The sequence below is a fragment of the Epinephelus fuscoguttatus genome, linkage group LG15 (assembly GCF_011397635.1).
Source record: "Epinephelus fuscoguttatus linkage group LG15, E.fuscoguttatus.final_Chr_v1".
Lineage (NCBI taxonomy): Eukaryota > Metazoa > Chordata > Actinopteri > Perciformes > Serranidae > Epinephelus > Epinephelus fuscoguttatus.
The window spans coordinates 5,687,453-5,708,722 of NC_064766.1; the positions used below are offsets into that span (position 1 = coordinate 5,687,453).

A 21,270-nucleotide genomic window follows, 5' to 3' on the forward strand; every position below is an offset into this window, starting at 1 on the left:
TGTATTTATTTTTCATTGTGTCACAAAGTAATTACCAACCTCTACGTTTAGTTGTTACCACAAGTTTTACCCTGATAAAAAATTAACAATGTTCCGTTAGTTGTTCGTCTTTTCTTGTGTAACTTTATCATTTGACCTCGCTTCACCTACTACGTAACAGACTTGCGACGGAAGCACGTCATCGAACAAAGCATTATGGTAAATTGAGGTTTTGTACTCTGCTGACGAACCACTGCCAGCTGTCACAATTAAGAGCAAGTAGTCTCCCTTCTGTTTCACATTTTACCCACTGTCTTGCTTCTGTCAGGTATTTTCCCTTATGGCACTTGTATTATGCAGTTCAAATTTAAGTTGTACGTCTTGAATTGCAACTGTGACCACTTGACGTTAGCTGAAAGTAGCAAATTAATATCGGTTAGCTAAAGTTAGAGGGGCATACAACCGTTAACGTTAACTGTACGACTTACCGTTGAGCTTAAGTTTTACTTGGTTTAATTACGTGTTGCTTTTTGTAGACAACGCTAAATGATTTGGTCTTAATGTGTTTAGCCGTGTTTTATTCTTCCACGTGTCCTCTCACAGCATTTTCTCAATGCAGACTTACTGATAACAAAAAACAGTAGCTACACTGATGTTGTATCACCTCTCCATCTCTGCCCACTCTCTCTTTAGGCAGTATGGGTCGTGGCTATATAGTAGAAGATGCTGTGGAGGGATATCTGACGAAACTATGTGAACAACAAGCAGGTGCAGTCACAGGCTTGCTTATTGGACAGGTAAGGTTATATACAAACATCCAGCTGTTGTTTAGCCTTTGCTCGTATGGCTGCCTTCCACCTCTGAGTATACATCAGACATGCTGCAACAGTTTGCTAGCAAAACAGTCAGATGTCACTAACTCTACTTACTTGTTGGTCATAATGTACAGTACAGGCCAAAAGTTTGGACACACCTTCTCATTCAATGCGTTTTCTTTATTTTCATGACTATTTACATTGTAGATTCTCACTGAAGGCATCAAAACTATGAATGAACACATGTGGAGTTATGTACTTAACAAAAAAAGGTGAAATAACTGAAAACATGTTTTATATTCTAGTTTCTTCAAAATAGCCACCCTTTGCTCTGATTACCGCTTTGCACACTCTTGGCATTCCCTCGATGAGCTTCAAGAGGTAGTCACCTGAAATGGTTTTCCAACAGTCTTGAAGGAGTTCCCAGAGGTGTTTAGCACTTGTTGGCCCCTTTGCCTTCACTCTGCGGTCCAGCTCACCCCAAACCATCTCGATTGGGTTCAGGTCCGGTGACTGTGGAGGCCAGGTCATCTGCCGCAGCACTCCATCACTCTCCTTCTTGGTCAAATAGCCCTTACACAGCCTGGAGGTGTGTTTGGGGTCATTGTCCTGTTGAAAAATAAATGATCTTCCAACTAAACGCAAACCAGATGGGATGGCATGTCGCTGCAGGATGCTGTGGTAGCCATGCTGGTTCAGTGTGCCTTCAGTTTTGAATAAATCCCCAACAGTGTCACCAGCAAAACACCCCCACACCATCACACCTCCTCCTCCATGCTTCACAGTGGGAACCAGGCATGTGGAATCCATCCGTTCACCTTTTCTGCGTCTCACAAAGGCACGGCGGTTGGAACCAAAGATCTCAAATTTGGACTCATCAGACCAAAGCACAGATTTCCACTGGTCTAATGTCCATTCCTTGTGTTTCTTGGCCCAAACAAATCTCTTCTGCTTGTTGCCTCTCCTTAGCAGTGGTTTCCTAGCAGCTATTTGACCATGAAGGCCTGATTCGCGCAGTCTCCTCTTAACAGTTGTTCTAGAGATGGGTCTGCTGCTAGAACTCTGTGGCATTCATCTGGTCTCTGATCTGAGCTGCTGTTAACTTGCGATTTCTGAGGCTGGTGACTCAGATGAACTTATCCTCAGAAGCAGAGGTGACTCTTGGTCTTCCTTTCCTGGGTCAGTCCTCATGTGTGCCAGTTTCGTTGTAGCGCTTGATGGTTTTTGCGACTCCACTTGGGGACACATTTAAAGTTTTTGCAATTTTCCGGACTGACTGACCTTCATTTCTTAAAGTAATGATGGCCACTCGTTTTTCTTTAGTTAGCTGATTGGTTCTTGCCATAATATGAATTTTAACAGTTGTCCAATAGGGCTGTCGGCTGTGTATTAACCTGACTTCTGCACAACACAACTGATGGTCCCAACCCCATTGATAAAGCAAGAAATTCCACTAATTAACCCTGATAAGGCACACCTGTGAAGTGGAAACCATTTCAGGTGACTACCTCTTGAAGCTCATGGAGAGAATGCCAAGAGTGTGCAAAGGGTGGCTATTTTGAAGAAACTAGAATATAAAACATGTTTTCAGTTATTTCACCTTTTTTTTGTTAAGTACATAACTCCACATGTGTTCATTCATAGTTTTGATGCCTTCAGTGAGAATCTACAATGTAAATAGTCATGAAAATAAAGAAAACACATTGAATGAGAAGGTGTGTCCAAACTTTTGGCCTGTACTGTAATTGGAAAAATAACCACTCACTCAACACCATACAAGCTGCATAAACATTTCTATTCAGGATATAAACAGACTAATACATATATCAATCAATGCATTACTGTCTGTGGAGTGATGAGATAGTAATCAGTGTAAATGACTAAACATTTCAGAGCTCAGCCCAAAGGGACTTTGTTGTCATGGCAACTCGGACGCCCCAACGGGAGGAGTCTACTGTCGCAGCTGGAAACTCTCTGGACAAGGAGTGGGTGACTGAGCATGCTCGACAGGTGGGCAAACAGGGACAAGGCTGCATCCCAATACACTCTCATTTGGTGTTATGTAAGAGTGCATCACAGTGTACTGCATGATAACTCAGACTGTGGAGGGTTTTTAGAACACACAGGGACATGTTTTAGTGATGCAGGGAGCTCATACAGTCCATGAATGATAATGAATAAAAAAAAAAACAATGACAGAAAGACCTTCAGTGGGTTCAAGTCATTGTAAAAATACACCTCTAGCTCCATGAGTAATTGTAAAATCAAATGCATGGAGCTGTATATTTATTTTACAACATCTGGGTTATGTCCATTGGTGTTAGAAGGCAAAACTGAAAAAACTGAAGTGGCAGAAAGACAGCTATGTTTACCAGAAAAGATAAGGTGTTTTTGCCAGTGTCGGCAGGCTACTAAAGTGTTGTTGATCACATCAAATTGATGGAGAGGAGCAGCAGCTGCAGTTAGACCCAGTTCAAGAAGAAGAAGGAGAAGAAGATGATATACTTTATTAATCCCTGAGGGGACATTCATTTTTTTCTCACTCTGTTGTCATATAAACACAAGCCCAAAATACACACACATGTACAAACAGGACCTATACATGCATTAAATTGAGAGATGTCAGAGTGAGAGTGCTGCCTTGGATAGGCACCCCGAGCACTTGGGGCTTCATTCCAGCCCTGGGGAAAGGAATCGAGTCATTTACCAGACTCCTTGCCCTGAATACATGGCTGACATCGGTATGCTTCACTCATGGGATAAAGTTTATTGACAATTTTAACATCTTTTGGAACTGTAAGGATCGCTTTCAGCGTGATGGGATTCATCCGAACATCACTGGATGCAGACTACTCAGGGCCAACCTATGTCATGCTCTTGGAATGCCATACCAAAACAAGCATAGACAGATAAGAGCCAAGGACAAGTACGGGGCACAGAGACAGACAGCCTGCATCTCTCCCCCTTCACCTGACCCTTTGCTCCACATCACCCAAGGCATTCAGAGGATGTCCCTGTCCCAGTCAGGGATCCAACAACCCCCTTCCTGCCCTTCATCACAACCACCAAGGAGCCAACGTCACCCCCCCGCCCCCCAGCACTAGCGCAACCACTAAGGAGCCAACTTCGACCCTCCCCACCACCACCACCACCACCACAATCACCATGGAGCCAGCGTCAACCCTCCCCCCCTCCACCACGCTCACCAATCAAGGAGTTAGTTAAAGCTGCCACACTAAAGCTCAGTCAAATTGATGAACTCTTAAATAGTAGCCCTAGACATCATCACTCAGGTGCCTGTCAGAGATGAGACAGACCCCATGCCGCTTCCTTAAACATACAGGCGATCTTAAATAGCCGTGGCATAGTCAGACACATCTTGAAATTGAAAAGTATCAGCCAGAGTCATCTCCAAGGTCTGTCATTCCTGTTTTGACTAGCATCAGGAAAAACAATGTGTACTAGAGGGCGTACAGCTACTCTATCAAATCTGACTCCAGTTATGCGTCAGCCACAGACTGTGTCAGACAATGTTAGTACACTAAACTTAGCTTTATTAAATATCAGATCTCTGGCTGGCAAGTCACTATTAATTAATGATTTTATTATCAAGAGAAACCTTGATTTTATGTTTTTAACTGAAACTTGGTTAAAAGAAAACAACAGTGCAGCAGTACTTAGTGAAACAGCCCCCCCAAACTTCCATTTTATCAGCTCAGTTAGAGAACTTAGGAAAGGAGGTGGAGTAGCCACTTTATTTAAGGATGTTTACCAGTGCAAACAGTTGTCATATGGGAAGTTTGAGTCTTTTGAATATGTTGCACTGCAGTTGAGATCCTCCTGTCAAGCAGTATTAGTAACCATTTACAGGCCTCCAAAATATAGTGCACACTTTGTTGATGACTTTTCTAAAATATTGTCTGTTGTCTGTATTGATTTTGACTGTGTTGTTATAGTGGGTGATTGTAATATTCATATTGATAATCCCAAAGATGGCAGTGCGAAAGAACTTTTCTACATCCTTGACAACTTTGAACTTTCCCAGCATGTAACAGAGCCAACACACAATAAGGAACATATTTTAGATCTAATTATCTCCAAAGGGCTCAACATTTCTGAGGTTGTGGTGACTGATGTTGCCCTTTCCGATCATTACTGTGTTTTCTTTAAAATGGCCATCTCCGCTGACACCAGTAAAATTACAACAGAGGTAATCAGAAAATGCTATATCAACGATAACACCTGTACACTATTCACCCAGGATTTTATATCCACACCAGCTCTGCCCTCAGTCTCTGTCAATGATCTGGTTCATAGTTTCAGCTCTAAAGCTATGAATATTATGGGCAGTATTGCCCCCATGAAGGTCAAAGTTGTCTCTGGTAAGGAAAAAACCACCACGGAGGAACACCACACGGGTAAAAGCTCAAAAAAGAGAATGTAGAAAAGCAGAACGCAGGTGGCGAAAAACCAAACTCCAGGTTCATTATGACATCTATAATGAAAGTCTGCACATCTATAACTTGGAGCTAAAAAGGGCGCGGCAGTCCTTTTTCTCTGAGATTATCAACAAAAATAACAACAATGCACAGACTTTATTTACTGTTGTTGACAGACTGACAAACCCATCAGCGTCAGTCCCTCCTGAACTGCTATCCACCAAGGCGTGCAATGACTTTACTTCTTTTTTCACAGACAAGATATTAAAGATAAGACAGACAGTCTGTAACTCCAACACAGTGGCTATTTCACCTGTGCCTCATAAGACTACTCCAGTTAATTTGGCACTTTTTCACCCATTAAATTATGCTACTTTGACAGGCATAGTTAGAAACCTTAGGTCCACTACCTGCTGCCTTGACACTCTGCCTACAAGCTTTTTTAAAGATGTTTTTAACTGCATAGCATCAGATATACTGCAGATAGTCAACTGTTCTCTTCAGTCAGGCCTTTTTCCAACGGCCCTGAAGACCGCAGTCATTAAACCTCTTTAAAAAAAGCCTAATCTGGATGCCTCAGTAATAAATAACAGGCCCATATCAAACCTACCATTTTTAGGAAAGATCATTGAAAAGGTTGTTTTTCAGCAACTTAACACCTTCTTGGAGCAAACAATTCCTTTGATGCCTTTCAGTCTGGATTTCGAGCACATCACAGCACTAAGACTACACTTGTAAAAGTTTTAAATGACATTCATCTGCAGTGATGCATCAAAGATTTCGGTTCTGGTATTACTGGACCTCAGTGCTGCATTCAACACAGTCGACCATAAGATACTGCTCGACAGACTAGAAAAGTTTGTGGTACTTTCTGGCACTGTGCTAAATTGGTTTAAATCTTATTTACAAGACAGGGATTTCTTTGTGTCACTTGGCAATTATGAATCTGTGCAAACAAAAATTACATGTGGAGTTCCTCAAGGGTCCATTCTTGGGCCTCTTCTGTTCAACATCTATATGCTCCCTCTTGCTCAGATTATGGAATATCATAACATCGCCTACCATACTTACGCAGATGACACACAACTTTACATAACAGTGTCACCAGACGACTACAGTCCCTTATATCTGCTAAATAAGTGCATTGACGAAATCAATACATGGATGTGCCAGAATTTTCTACAACTAAACACAGACTAAACTGAGATAGTTGTTTTTGGCCCCAAAGATCAATAGTCAGTGCTCACCTTGACGCCATGACACTAAAACCTACAAATCAAGCCAGAAATCTTGGTGTAGTTCTGGACTCTGACCTAAATTTCAATAGTCACATTAAGACAATTACTAAATCAGCCTACTACCACCTTAAAAGCATAGCAAGAATAAAAGAATTTCTGTCTAAACAAGATACAGAAAAACTTGTTCATGCTTTCATTTTCAGCAGGCTAGACTATTGTAACTGTGTCTTCACAGGCCTGAGTAAAAAATTTATCAGACAACTGCAGCTCGTCCAAAACGCTGCTGCCAGAGTCCTCACCAACACCAAGAGAATGGAGCACATTACACCAGTGCTTAAGTCACTGCACTGACTTCCTGTGTGTCAAAGGATAGACTTTAAAATCTTGTTACTTGTCTATAAAGCACTAAATGGTCTCGGGCCCCTCAGATCATCTGGAACAGGTTTACTCAGTGTTCCCAGGACCAAACAAGGTGAAGCAGCCTTTAGTTTCTATGCTCCCCGTCTGTGGAACAAACTTCCAGGATATCTGAGGTTGGCTGAAACTGTCAGCTCATTTAAATCAGGGCTTAAAACATTACTATTTACTGCAGTTTACCAGTGAACTAGATATGTAACTTATTGTTAGGATAATCTGTAGCTATTGTTTTTATATTTGTCTGCTGTTGCTTTTGCTTTATGTTTGCTTTTTAAATGCATTTTCTGCACTGCTAATCTATTGTTTTTAATGTATTTCTCTTGTAAAGCACATTGAATTGCCTTGTGTATGAATGGTGCTATATAAATAAAATTGCCTTGCCTTGCCTTGCCATTGCCTTGCTCAATGGCACCTCGACAGTGCCCAGGATGCGATCTGGCACCTCACCAGTTGCCAGTCTATGCTCAATACTTGGTCCATACAGGGACTTGAACTGGCAACCTTCCAGTCCCCAAGCCAAGTCCTTATGGACTGAGCTTCTGCTGTCCCCAAAGCCCCACTAGAATGAACAATTGAGTTCCACTTTTAGTGCACCTGATGCTCTGCTGCTACATCTGTGCCAAGATTGCGCTCTGCACTCTGATGGTGTGGTGATATAAATAACTGACTAGTATATATATTTTAAAAGCACAGCGCTCCTTATTAATGGTTCTGCTCCAAAAATAGAAAATCTGTTTGTGGCAGCAGATATTTTGATTATACTTTGATTATTTATTTATTTATCTATGGCAGGCCGCCATAAATAAATGAATGTGTGGGAAACCCTGGCTATAGTTTGATCTGTTTTCAGGTGTCTCGGATGCTGCCCGGAGGCCTGTCTGTATTGGGAGTCTTCATCATCTCTGATACTGATTCCAAGGACACACTAACCACACTCCGACAGGTGAGACACATATAAACACAATGCGTGTTAATGATGTACACATGCTTAAAGCTGCATGAGTCCATTTCTGGCCACTAGGGGGCAGAAAAACATTAAAGTTAGCTGACAGATTTCACTTGCTCTTAAAATTGTGACTAGTAAGTCAGTAAGTTTATTTATATAGGAACTTTCAAGAGCAGGATTTCACAAAGTGCTTCACAATGATAAATAACACAACAGACATAAACTACAAACTTGGGAATAAAGACAAAAAGCCCATGAAATATAAATGAATACAAATGCAAATTAAAAAACATACAAAGTCCATACAGGTGGGTCTTGAGCTGCTTTTAAAAGGTACCCACAGATCTTGTGTCCAAAACGAGAGAGTTCCAAAGTGCAAGAGCCACAACCAAGTCCAATCTGCTTTGGTTTTAAACCTGGAGCGAGGAACATAACCAACAAACCCTGATCAGAGGACCTTAGAAACTGGAGATATAGGCCTGTAGTAAATCTCTAATGTAGGCAGGCGCCTGGCCATGCAGAGCATTGACCACGGGAACCTTAAATTGGATTCTGAATTTAATGGGGAGCCAGTAAAGAGAAATCAGAATCAGTGTCACATGAGACCATTTGGAGGACCTTAGCAAAAGCTTAGCAAGAGCCTCTTGGGCCACTTGTGAACAATCCAAGGATATTCAGATAAGTAAAAAGCAAACTGCAACAGTCAAGATATGACAAATAAAAGAGTGAATTATCATTTCCCTCTCCATTTGTAGGTGCATATCCATCCACCTGCCTTTATGCACATGTTCAATTTGCACCTAAAATACTTAAGGAGAAATACCCCAAATTTTTTAAAAAAATTTCTCCCTTCATTTGAGGTTTGACTGGCACTCTTGTAGTTGCGTCCTTGTATTTTGCAGTGGTATAATGTCTGGATAGTTAGCGCCATCTACAGCTTATCTTGATGAACCAGCTTCCATTATTTGCATTACAGTAGTGGATGGATAATTACATAAATTCACATTTTTTTCTAAGATGCAAAAATCTGTGCTACATTTAAATGGAAACCCGATAGTAGGCCTAAATTAAGTAATTTGGCAGCTGAAGAATGCAGGAAATAATCAAACGCTTAACATGTTGGTCAAGAATCATGCCTGGTTCATAGTGACATGGATTTTATAGGGAAGATTAATTAAGGAGGAAAAACACCTGACACCTTCCATTACCTTAGAGACAAACTGGGTGGGGCAGAAATAAACAACTTAAACAAGATGTATAGCTGAATATCATCTGCAAAGCAGTGACTGGAGATATTTTTAAAGTGACTTATTATCTGCCCATGGGGAAGTTTTAAACAAACAAAAGAAAGGACAAAGGACTAGGACAGAGCCTTGGTTAGAACACAACACAGGGTTTTGAACGAGGGAACATAGTTACCAGCAGTAACTGAAACACTTTTAGGTAGTCAGAGGTAGGAAGAGACTGCTTACACATCCAGTAGACCCTGAACAACCTTTGCATTCATTTGGAATATTCCTTCTCTGTTTATATAAAATAAATGCTTTATGTACAGTGAGTGCATTTACACATCATATGAGCTTTGGTTATGTGCACATACCTGTGAGTGTGTTCTATTCTATTCTTCTGACCGTTGTACTCTGTGTTTGTGTTTAGCTGGTTTTTGCGGTGGAGAATGTGATCTCCTCTGAGCATCTGTGGAACCTTGCAGATGATGACGTCACAGACTGTGTCACACTGCACGTCAACCCCAAAACCAGGAAGTATCCTTTTGCACAGCCTTCTCATTGGATGGTTACTTACCAGATACAGTGTGTGGATATTCTTTAACCTCACTTATTAGAACCATCTGCAGAACCTTTGACATCAAAGATCCCAAGGTTGGTTTACAGCTTTCGTTTCTAACAAAGCCCCAGCTTTCATCTGCAGTCATTACACTTATTCCATTGCATATTGCCTTAAAAAAAGCACACAAGTTTTTTTAATTTTGTCCTAAAATTTGTTCTGTATAAGCACTAATTAAAATGGTTTTGAGCTGAGGAGTTTTTGTCACTGATCTACCTATAGCTGAAATGTTTTGAGTTAATAGGTACCCACCCTTTATACAGAGACACTCTAAAGGTCCATCCAGATTATTCTGAATGTCTTGTAGATTTCTCGGTAACTATGTTTGAGAGGAAAATCAGTCAACAGGGCAGGATTTGGATCAGGGCCCAAAGCATCAGGCTTGCAACTCGCACTCAAGTTGTGTTTGAGTTTGAGTGCAGAAATTTAGCCGTGACAGTAATTACAAAAACACTGACATGCTTGTTACGTATACCTCCGGTTGAGCTCACCACATCTCTGCCTCCAGTAGCACTCGTTTCCAGTCTCTTTTTTTTTGTACTATAATCCTTCCTCTGAACACCCAGTTTCTTTTTTATTTGGAGCATTGACTCATTTTGTGAGATTTTCTGCCATAGCTTCTTCCACACTCCTAGCTGCTGTTCTATTGTTATGGTCTCTCCCCTCTTCCTGCCCCTTTCCCTCTGGCTGGTTGACAATAAATGCGTGAAATACATCACTTCAGGTGCAGAAGACACCAGACACTACAACTCTAACTTCCGCTAACTTCTGGTCAGCCTACAGAAAAATGTAAACACTCTATTGTGTGAACTTGGTTGTCATGGTCTTGAATGTTACAGACATTAATTTATCTGTATAAATCCTGCACTCCAGCTTTAAAGTAGCATTGTGTTGGATTTAGGGAGATCTATAGGCAGCAATTGAATATTATAGTCATTATGTTTTAATTAGTGTGAAATCACCTCACCCTTGTTAGCTTAGAATGAGGCACTCATATCTACATAGGGAGCAGGTCCTCTTCCACAGGGTCCAACATGTTGCACAGCCATGTTTCAACAGTAACCCAGAATGGACAAACCAACGTATGGCTCCAGAGAGCCCTTTTCATGTTTTTACATGACCTGAAAGCCACTGTAGATGCTTGGAAAGGGAGGGGTATTCAGGTTGCATTCTGCAACTTCACTGCTAGATAGCGCTAAATCCAACACACTACTCCTTTAACTGACTGAAGAGCCAACTTACACATGTCAAATGGTCATAGACTTGATGCCATATTTTGATGTGAACATGTAGCATTGTGTTGTTTTCATTCATATCAATGTCATTGGCTGTTCCAGAGCTTGGCCAAGCCTGCAGACTGGAAGTACCAGTCAGGTGTGTGTTCCTCCTGGAGCATGGTGACATGTTGTTTAAATGTGGACATGTTGGTACCACTACCAGACAACAGAACCGATGCAGAAATCATGGATAAATGTCTTAAGGTTTGTGCACACTCATATATACATATTTGCACACATTTTTTTCAGGAACTTCAGTGGAAATGTTCTTAAGTCATGCTTTGTTTTAGGAGGAGCTAAGAGTGTGGGCACATCAGCTGGAGAGTGGAGTTTGTCTGATTGGTGGAAAAAAGCTGGCAGAGGACACAGAGCTCACAGGAGGACAGGTTGTATGAATCTGAGAAACTTTCAAATTAAATTAAACCTATAAAACCTGCATTATTTTGAATAAGGTTGCCAAAGAAACTTTATTTTTGGACCTTTGCTCAAAGGCACTTTAATAGTATTTGTTATATAAAATGTACTTCTTTAGGTCATTTGAAGAGTGTCAACTGGTTTGTCTCACACCTGTCTCATAGTACTGAAAACTATTTTGCAGTCTTTTTGTGTCTGATAAGTCGCCAACTAGTGTCCATTTACCAGTTCTCCTGGATAGTATTTCACCCCCATGTGTTGACCTCTGTCCATTTTTGTTCTGAATGCTTGCTTAGACCTAATCTCATCAGGGCAGTGTAGTTTTAAATACAAAGTTGTCAGTCACAGACACCTTTTCAAAAGCAAGTTACTTTTATTTAAGGTAATATGTGATGGTATGTTGGCACAGCTCAGGCCATTGCGTCAAGATCCAAAATGCATATTTTTCATATGAATATTTAACAAAGTATGAAAAATAAACTGTTTTTATCTCTTTTATACTTTTGAAGATATATTAAAAAAATAATGAATTAACCCCATTAAACCTAATTGAGCTCAGTATTTAAAAATGTATCTCCTCTTTGTGTTAAGGCTAGACAATACAAGCTCCATTGTAATAGATACTCTTACCAATTTAAAAGATTTCTACAGATTTTGAAAACTTATTTTTAGTTTTTAAGTTACCAGTATTCTCATTTCTCCCCAGTCATTCCCTACAGTATGTTCTTTGCTACAACTTAAAAGATACAAACACCATTCCAACTTCCGGACCTTTTTATGCCTCCACGCCGGTGATAGCCGTGGCTGGAAGCAAATGTCCAGCTGGACGTTAAGATGAACCCAATAGGTTTTGGTGGTCTCAGATCAAAGTTCAAGGTCACTGTGACCTCACCTGTCTCAAGATTGTGAATGTGATATCTTAAGAATAGTTTGAGGGAATTTCTTCAAATTTGGCCCAAACATTCACCTTAACTCAGCCATGAACTGATAAGATTTTGATGGTCAAAGGTAGGGATGTCCCGATCCAGCTTTTTCACTTCCGGTCTGATAGCGATATTATAGCCTTGAGTTTTGGCCGATACCAATACCGATCCTATCCAAGTGCGTATTATACATATTCACTTATTTTGTTGTCAGTCATGTTAGAAAAGGTTTGATCAAGCAATATTACTCTAACAAGAACAACTACTTAATCGGGTTAGTTAGAATGATCCACAACAGTTGGTATGAGAAACTGACCTGTTTATTGTTGTTAACAGGGTTAAATAAACAAACTTTAAACTTGAACATTAACATTAAATAAAAAATATAGCTGGTTTGCTTTGGCTGCTTTGGCCCCTTATAGAAAATAAATCAACACAAGAAATCTTTAAAATGTCTAACACTGAAATTAAAACAGCAGCAAGACTCCACACACTTGTGCTTTGCCCCCCTAATTAATAAAAAAATAATTAACACCACAAGACATTGTTGACATTTAACAAACAATGCAGCCTTTCCATTTAAGTTATTTTTGTAATGTCAGTGCCAGCCTGGTGCACAGGCACACAATATTGTACAACTGTTTAAACAAGCAATAGTCCATCCATGGCTCCAATTTCACTAATTGTGCCCAAAACAATGCCATCAGTGCTCTTTACTTACACAGTAAAAGTGTAAACCAAATAAAAATATCACTCTCAAAAAACCAGAGCAGAAAATAAATAGTCAGTTAACTAAGTTGACCGCTACCCCTCCTACCCTTCATGCGTGTCTGCCATCTGCATGCTGGCCTGGTGGATTGATAGTAAGTGCTGGAGCGGATCACTGGAATGGACTGCTTGAATCGCAGAGCGCTGGGCTGGCCAGAAAACCTGGATCGGACTTTATGAAAAACTGGATCTAAGTTCTTGGATCAGCATTTTTCCATGCAGTCCCATCCGTTGCCGATGCACGTATTTTGCTAATATTGGCGGCCGATACTGATCCGAATATCGTATCGGGACATCCCTAGTCAAAGGTCAAGGTCACTGTGACTGTCATTCTCTTTAACGTGTTATCTCTAGAACACCACAGCATATCAAGAGGGCCTTAAGGGAGTTTCCTCAAATTTGGCACAAACTTCCACTTGGACTTAAGAGTGGACTGATTAGAATTTTGTGGTCGAAGGTCAAAGGCCAAGGTCAAGGTTACTGTGACCTCACAAAACATGTTTTTGGCTATAACTCAAGAATTCATATACTAATTATGACAAAATTTTACACAAATGTCTGATAGGATATAATGACAAAATGATGGCATTTTATAACCAAAAGTTGATGGTCAACTATATTATTCTGCAAAAACACATTTCCGGCCATTACTCAATGTCATATGTCAGGAACAGAGGGGGAGGCATTTGGTCAGATACTGAAGTGTTGACACTAATCGTAAGGCAAGGCGATAATTCAACATTTATTATTATGATTATTATTATTATTATTATTTAAATATTATGTTAGTTCTCGGACTATACAAGTGGATGGATCCAATACTGCCTTCAAATAAAGTGCAGGGGACACTTCCCCTGTGTCCCCAGTAAATTATGTCCCTGCTGTCAACTAACAGTGCATATAATATAATAAGAACTACATGTAATGACAATAATGAATCTAACAGACTCTCTGGATTGTGTGAAAGACAAGACTATGTTTGTAACCCAATGTGTCTGATATTTTTCTGTAGAAGAGAAATGTGAGACAGACATACACAGCTCAGTTACTCATCACACCGGTAAGACACACACACACACAAATACACGACTACATGACTACATGTCACAAGACGGAATCGTTTTGTTGTCCACCACTTTTGAAAATGTCAACATGAATTTTTGTTGAATGTTTTCCTACAGCTCAAGCATTTCTCATTAAGAATGAATTGAATAGTATTGTATACCATATAGGCACTGTATATTACGCACTCCATAGTGAATTAGCAATCATGGCAGGAATGAAGCTACAAAATCAAGTTGATTGTGCATGCTTTTTATTATGGAGGACTGTGATTTCCTGTGTGTTAGGATGACAGGAGGTTAACAGATGTGGTCCAGCGGTGTGGAGGCAGTGTGTCAGTCAGAGGATCAATCCACAGCAGAGCTTACTTACACAGCAACAAACCAAAGGCCAAACTGGCTGAGAAGGTAAGGCTGTGATCCAGTAGACAATATGAATTGAGTCTGAAACAACAATCCATCATTTTATCATGAACTCTTAATTTTGGACAGCTGCTGAAGAGGGACGTGGTTTCTACGGTGGCCACAAGGGTTCAGATGGTGCTGGAGGAGCTGCTGACTTCAGAGGAGGAGAGCAAGAGCAGCAGCAGCAGCAGCAGAGACAAACAACAGACAGGTACACACACCCACAAGAACTAACCAGTTTGCTCCACCAATCATAAGCTTGTGTCTACAGATAGTTGAAGTCAAGGTTAAGGTTGAGGTCAGGGTGGTGGGTGGGTTCAGGGTCAGCCAATCCCTGTGAAGAGGAAGGATCTGTATTCTGATAGGATGATCTGTACTAGAAGCTTTACTGTGAGCAAATGATTACCTGACTTTACGAAACCCAGTTCACCAAGAGTAAAATACAAGTGTAACAGTGCTAGGTGAACAATGCACAAAGCTTAAGATGGTTAAGTGAGAATTCTGGATTTTGCCCTTTGTGTCCAACTGCAGCCAAACAAAAGGAAATAAAAGCTTGAGTTTACTTATGGATGAGATTACTGTCCAAAAGTTAAAGTGAAGTTAAAGTAACTTTTTAAAGAAGAAATAACATCTTTATTCATCAAAACTTAATTTAATAATTTATGAAATGCACCTTTTCAATACACCTGGGGGGTTTTCTGCTGCAGTTTTACTTGATCTGGTATGACCAGCAGCTTATGTTGACTAATGTTGGCAACTTTAGATAAATATTGCTGTTTAACTGATATTATAGAGTCAGACTCTATGACTCTTTTTTCCCCTGTGCTACTATTACACTACATTTTAGCACGACACATGGTTTTATCACAGAAAAAAAAAAAAGAGTATACACTTTACCTCACCCTGCAACGTGCTTGTGCACTCACGGTGTGGTCAGACAGGATTTTGCCAGTTGAAATTCAAACAAGCCTTTGGGGGTCACTTTCACAAATTTTGAAACTATGCCAAATGCTTGACGTTTTCAACATCTTGCTAGTGTGTCTGTGAGCCTTTCACATGTAGTCAAACTGTCTCAGTTTCAGTGGTGCGGGACTGCTGGTTACTGAGGTTAGACAAGGGCAAGTCGAAGTCAGAAAATTATCACTAGGTTTAAATGTCCATGTCTGAGGAAAAACTAAAAATAATTAATGTTGATTTGTAATTAATCATTTTGGATAACGATTTCTTAATTTATGGGCTATTTGGGATTTTTAGGGTACTGACATTGGGGTTTGACATTGGCATGGCAACAAATGACATTTCGAAGCATTAAGGTCTTGCAGGTCACAGGTCAATCAAACTGAACTTTTTCTTCATTCAGATGAATGGGGAACAAATTTCTATGTGACTGCACATTCAATCAAGTCACTCAATGATACTGGCTTTAAGCAGCTGACCTAAGAGATTGCAATGTGCCATTATTATATTATTCCCACTTGTGGCAACAGTGGCTGCTCTTTACAATTTTACTGTCTTTCTTGATAACCACAGTAACATTAGGCAAGAAATATTTAGATCAAAAACATCTCAACCGCTCCTCTCACTGTGCCTCTGACTCTATGTCTTTCTTTCAGAACAATTCTGTCTCCCTCATCGTGTCTTCTGTCCAGTAAAAGTGAGTGGGCCAGTGTGTGTGTGTGACTACCAATTCAGTGACGAGGCCCTGTCTGAGGTGACTGACAGGCTGAAGGAGATGCTGGACATTGACGCAGCCGAGGAAGATTTAGATACCAGGCAGGAAACACCAGCAGAAATCCCGGAGACAGATGTTGCAGCAGGTAGGGAAAGAGTGTGTGTCTGCACAGTATTTACGGTGTGATTTATGAATTCAGTTCATAAAGTAGGATTTTCACACCAAAACATGTTTTAATTCAGAGAGCATTGGAATGGAAGCATCAGTTTTCATTCTCTTTACTCCTATCACATCGTTATTAAATGCCCTGTAGAGTGATAATCATTTGCCATTGGAACATCACCACAATGTTACAAACTTTTTATCTACTTGCACTAACCCCATGTGGACATGATACTTTATTTTACGTATAGCAGTCAGGAAGCAGGCTGACAATGTTAGCTGTGAAAAGCTAATCAGTCCCTTTGAAAAAACATTAAATCTTGCTCCTGAACTGTATTTATTATACATAGCTTTAATCTATATAAATCATAATGATACTACCTACTGTCCTCCAAAATGTATTTAAAATGTCAACAAATATTTAAGATCCTTTTCAGACAGTTTGAAGATATAAGGGACACTGAAAAAAATTATCATTAACTAAGCGGTGTGTACTTGTATCCAGAATAATTATATTTAACCTCCAACTGAAACTGAAATAAACTTTAAATACGTAATTTCTGCGGCTGAGCAGTATGTTATTTGTAAAATAGAGACTGACAGTAAAGAAAAGCTGTGTGTTCTTTCTAATTCCCGAGCCTGCAGGTTATCACGCTTGATGTGAAGGAATTCTCTGATTTTTATACATAATTTGATTTTTCCCAATAACCAGGTTTGCCTTACTGATTGCATTATTGCAGTTTATGAAATTGTGTATTGTGTGTTTCCAGAGCCCATTGGGGAAACTGCTGAGGTGCTAGAGCCCAAGAGGAACAACTATATTGGTAAAACTCTTTCCATTGTAACACCTACAGTTAGGTTTAGAAAAATTCTTATAACATCACTACTATAGCCAAGTAAAGCAAAAAAAAGTGATATTTTAAACTGGTTTCTTTACAAAATAGTAAAAGAGATATTTTGAATTTTTTGAAGTGGGTTTGTGTGAGATACTCATGTATAGTCAATGTATTACATAAATAGATGTCAGTTGGCACGCCCCCAGTTTGGAGAAGTAGACAGAGGTAATGTTTTTATTTTTGTACAATTTAAAATATGCAAAATGACAAAATAACAAACAGTATACAGTGCAGGGGGAGGCAGCGAACCGAGTGGGCTTATTTAAAGCCTCCATCTACTAAAAGTTAAAATTTCACAATATTATTAAGAACACAAAAATGAACACAGTAAATAATAGGAGCCACAGTAGCGAATCAATGTACTGCTATGGAGGGGTCAGAAGCAAAAAAAAATTACCCACCTAACAACAATGTCCCACCTAAAAAATCATCATCAATTTAAGTGTACGCTATATTTGGAATATTTCCACTGCTTTACGTAGCTGTGAGACAACGATTTCTGATGGGGAACTGAAGCTGTTATGTCGCTCTCTTTAAGCCAGACTCCATTGAGAAAAAGAGTCATTTCACATCACTGAACACAGGAGCTGCTGGTCTACTGCACTCAGTTTGTGTTATTGTGCGACTTTGGCATTAAAAAGGTTAGGTCAGATTCAGCAAAGTCACACAACAACACAAACTAACTAACTGATCAAGTCAGCGGAAGAACAGAAGCTGTTTAGCGAGCTATAATAACTGTTTTGTCAATGGAGGCCGGTGGCTTTGATGAGAGTATAAATGAGGAACTGAAGGTATTAGTGTCTTTCCTGCCAGGAAGGACTGTCTGCAGCAAGGTAAAGCAGTAAAAAATATTCTCAATATAGCCTACACTTATACTGATATTGGTATTTTTACTTTTTGACTTTTTTTGCTGGCTAAAATACATTTTACTGCTGCCCTGTCCACAGCAAGACATTGTTTAGCTTCAGTGGCATCGCTCCAGCTAGCTTCTCCAGGTGCTGACTGCCACCTACTTGAGGTAATACGCTGGCTATAGATAAATACCTCATACAAACCAACTTCAAAGGATCCAAACTATCCCTTTAAAAGGCCATTTACACGTGGCTGGCTATTTTCATAAACGGACATTTCACCGTCTCTGTTTTCAAAAAGATCTTCATTTACACTTATCTGTGTATATATACACAAGAGCATGCCAAACCTGTAGGTGGCAGTGTAACGAGAAGCTCAAGCCTTCCATGTATCCATTGTCACCATAGCAACATAGGTCGCACTTTTGACACAGGCGCAAGTTCCGGCGCATACTGACACGTCGGCTGCCTATAACTCTGTTTATCTCCATTTATCTCAGTTTACATGCAAACACGCAACCAGAGTTTTCCAAAATTTCCACTCTGGCCGGAGTTTTTAGAAAGACTCATTTTCAGAGGAGAAATCTCTGTTTGCGTGTAAACGAAGGGCACAAACGAAGGAAGATGTCTCCGTTTATCAAATTCACCGTGTACGTGTAAACAGCCTCTAACTCATGGTAGTCATGAGATATTATTACTCTATGCTTCTATGTGCAGACTCTGGAGTTGGAAAAATGTTTTGGGGAGTTCAAATTGATAAATCCCTTTTAACAACCAACTGGTTAACAACAAGCATACAGCACATATGTTTTTTCCCATTCCTTTTCCAGCATGCACTGTGCAGTGTATTGGTTTCTTCATATACTGTAGAAAATGGAAGGTGGCAGAATTGTGTTGTGTTGGTTAGATTGCGTATGGTGTAGTTCGAGATGCTAGTTTGTCATCCAGTCAGAACCAGTCAGGCTTTTTGTTTAATTTTTGACTTTTGTCACAGTACATCTCAGAGAGTTGGGGCTTAATCTGGCATCAAGCACTGTACAGGAATAATCAGTCCACTACAGCATACCAGTCACACTTACCTTTTAAAATTTGTTAAGAATTAACAACTTGACACTTTAACCAAAAAAGTATGATGTGAGTGTGTACATATTTGTGCATGAGTTGCCCTAATTCTCTTCTGTGTTGTTTAGGTGTTGCCATGGCTACTGCTGTCGCCCTACTTGCCACTGCTGCCTCAATGCTCTATCTCAGTGATGCTTAATAAACACACATGTACACACCAAAAAAAGCATTTGTAACATTTCTACAATGTGTATGTTGGTTGAATCAGAAAGTGCAATAGTGCAGTTTAAATTTGGGATCATTAAAGTGATGCTTTGCTGATTTTCAGCCAGCTTTGAGTAGCACCAATTTCAAAAGTATTTGCATCTTTCTACTGCATAGACAGCCAGTTAGTTTTATGAATCTTTTCAGCAGTGAAATACATCTTTAATTTGACTGACTGCAAACTGTTAAAATGTTTTGTCCATTATTTGTTTTTAGTAAGCTCTTCTATATTCTATCATGATATTAATATTTTTATAATCATGATGTTTTGTGTAATGGGAACGGGTTTACTTGTAGTGAAACTCTGCAGTTCCCCTCAGTACTATGGAGCATTTAATGTCTTTCGGCTAACTGTTTTGGTTCAACAGCCCACTACTTTAATGTTTTGGGTCAGTCTCACCAATCTCTTCCAGCAGCAGCAGGCAGCTGTTTTCAGTGAAAAACTCTGGATAAACTCACTCTACATTCATTACAGGGTGATCCAGACAGTACATTCGCTCTAAGTTAACTTTTAAAACCATTTACCAATCACCGCTAAATGTTGATTTATTCTGCACATACAATTTAACATGACAGAATCACAGAATAAATCCCACAACTCTATTCATACATACTGATTCAATAGGTCTTTTTAACAGCAGACATTCTAACACATCGCAGGAGGAAAAGCACAAGTGTAAATAATGTAAGGAGTGATGGCTGAATTCCATTTACCTGCCCCAGTTTCAGGGTACTGGCATGGTTACTGCTTACTGTCACTCTCACTGGGACACTTGAAAAGAACAAAGGCATTATTAGGGCTATTAGGAAAGCCTGTGCTTTTCCTGCTATGACAAAACAAAATGTCTGCTGTGAGAAAGGCCTATGATTATTATCACACTTATTTCTGCCCTACTTTTCACATGTTAAATCTCTTCTTCTGTGTAACCCTCATCTCGTCTTACTGCAGTTTCCTTGGTACTGTTTTTCCATTTCACTGGGCACTGATTCTGCCGGTGGTGATGACCAGGCACCAAGGAACAGCGCAAGGCTTTGACAAGGCATTTGACGTTGTGGCCAAACAGTGGAATTATAAATTCCAGGTCCAATATGTGACGCCATTGGGCCCAAAAAGATTTTCTGACAGACATACATTGTTAAAGAGATGTCTGTAAATCAGTGGATACATTTGAGCGCCAGAAGCCGCTGGGTATGGTCAGCTCAGGAGCTGAAATAGGCTTGAAATATTTTCAACCAGAAAGAGCAGCAACACTGCTATTCAGCCTGTTGTTCAGTTACATGTTAAGCCTTGAAATTTCTGTGTTGGATTGATTATCATGATTTCATTTGCAAATAAATTATTTAAGAGTGGTATTCCCATGACTAATTGACACTGGGAAGAAAACAGGATCCAGGGGTTTGCCTGGTTCAGAGACTGTCAAAAGGTAAGAGCACATTGCCGTGGCACGGGTGCGTCATATGCTGTTGGATTTTACCAGAAAATTCCTCCCGGAGTCCTTTACATAGAAATCAGTCCACAGGCTGTTATAAGCAACCAGGAAAGTGGGTGAACGTCTCAGGTTTTAAGGAATGTTACAAAATATCACCCATCGGCAACAAAAAGCAATTAATACAAGTAAAAAGTTATATACAGAAAGTTGTAAGGAGGGGCGTAGGTGGCTTAGTGGTAGAGCAGGTGCCCCATGTACAAGGCTGCTGCTGCAGCGGCCTGGGTTTGAATCCAGCCTGTGGCCCTTTGCTGCATGTCATCCCCTCTCTTTCTCCCCCCTTCGCGCTTACCTGTCCCGTCAATTAAAGGCAAAATGGCCCAAAAAATATCTTGGAAAAAAAAAAAAA

At 40.0% G+C, this 21,270-nt stretch overlaps 1 protein-coding gene across 2 annotated transcripts; it reads left to right on the top strand.

Moving 5' to 3' along the window:
• The first annotated feature begins 205 nt into the window (after positions 1-205).
• On the top strand, positions 206-20,060 carry odr4 (odr-4 GPCR localization factor homolog). Of its 2 annotated transcripts, none has more exons than XM_049599249.1 (14): positions 206-258; positions 677-776; positions 2,688-2,804; positions 7,739-7,831; positions 9,491-9,597; positions 9,678-9,714; positions 11,017-11,160; positions 11,247-11,342; positions 14,074-14,121; positions 14,411-14,530; positions 14,615-14,738; positions 16,141-16,344; positions 17,132-17,185; positions 19,299-20,060. In XM_049599249.1, exons 2-14 carry the CDS (start codon positions 678-680, stop codon positions 19,367-19,369), a joined length of 1,314 nt encoding a protein of 437 aa, XP_049455206.1. In that variant the 5' UTR covers positions 206-258; position 677; the 3' UTR covers positions 19,370-20,060. The 2 variants fall into 2 exon arrangements, with proteins under 2 accessions (XP_049455206.1, XP_049455205.1); XM_049599248.1 differs by having other exon boundaries at positions 253-307; positions 673-776.
• Positions 20,061-21,270: the final 1,210 nt, after the last annotated feature.

Bases quoted from the DNA above. Each gene is read 5' to 3' on its own strand.
- odr4 (XM_049599249.1), top strand. From the start codon at position 678: ATGGGTCGTGGCTATATAGTAGAAGATGCTGTGGAGGGATATCTGACG. The intron at 777-2,687 runs GTAAGGTTATAT...TAAACATTTCAG, and splicing joins CAGGCTTGCTTATTGGACAG to AGCTCAGCCCAAAGGGACTT. The intron at 2,805-7,738 runs GTGGGCAAACAG...ATCTGTTTTCAG, and splicing joins TGACTGAGCATGCTCGACAG to GTGTCTCGGATGCTGCCCGG.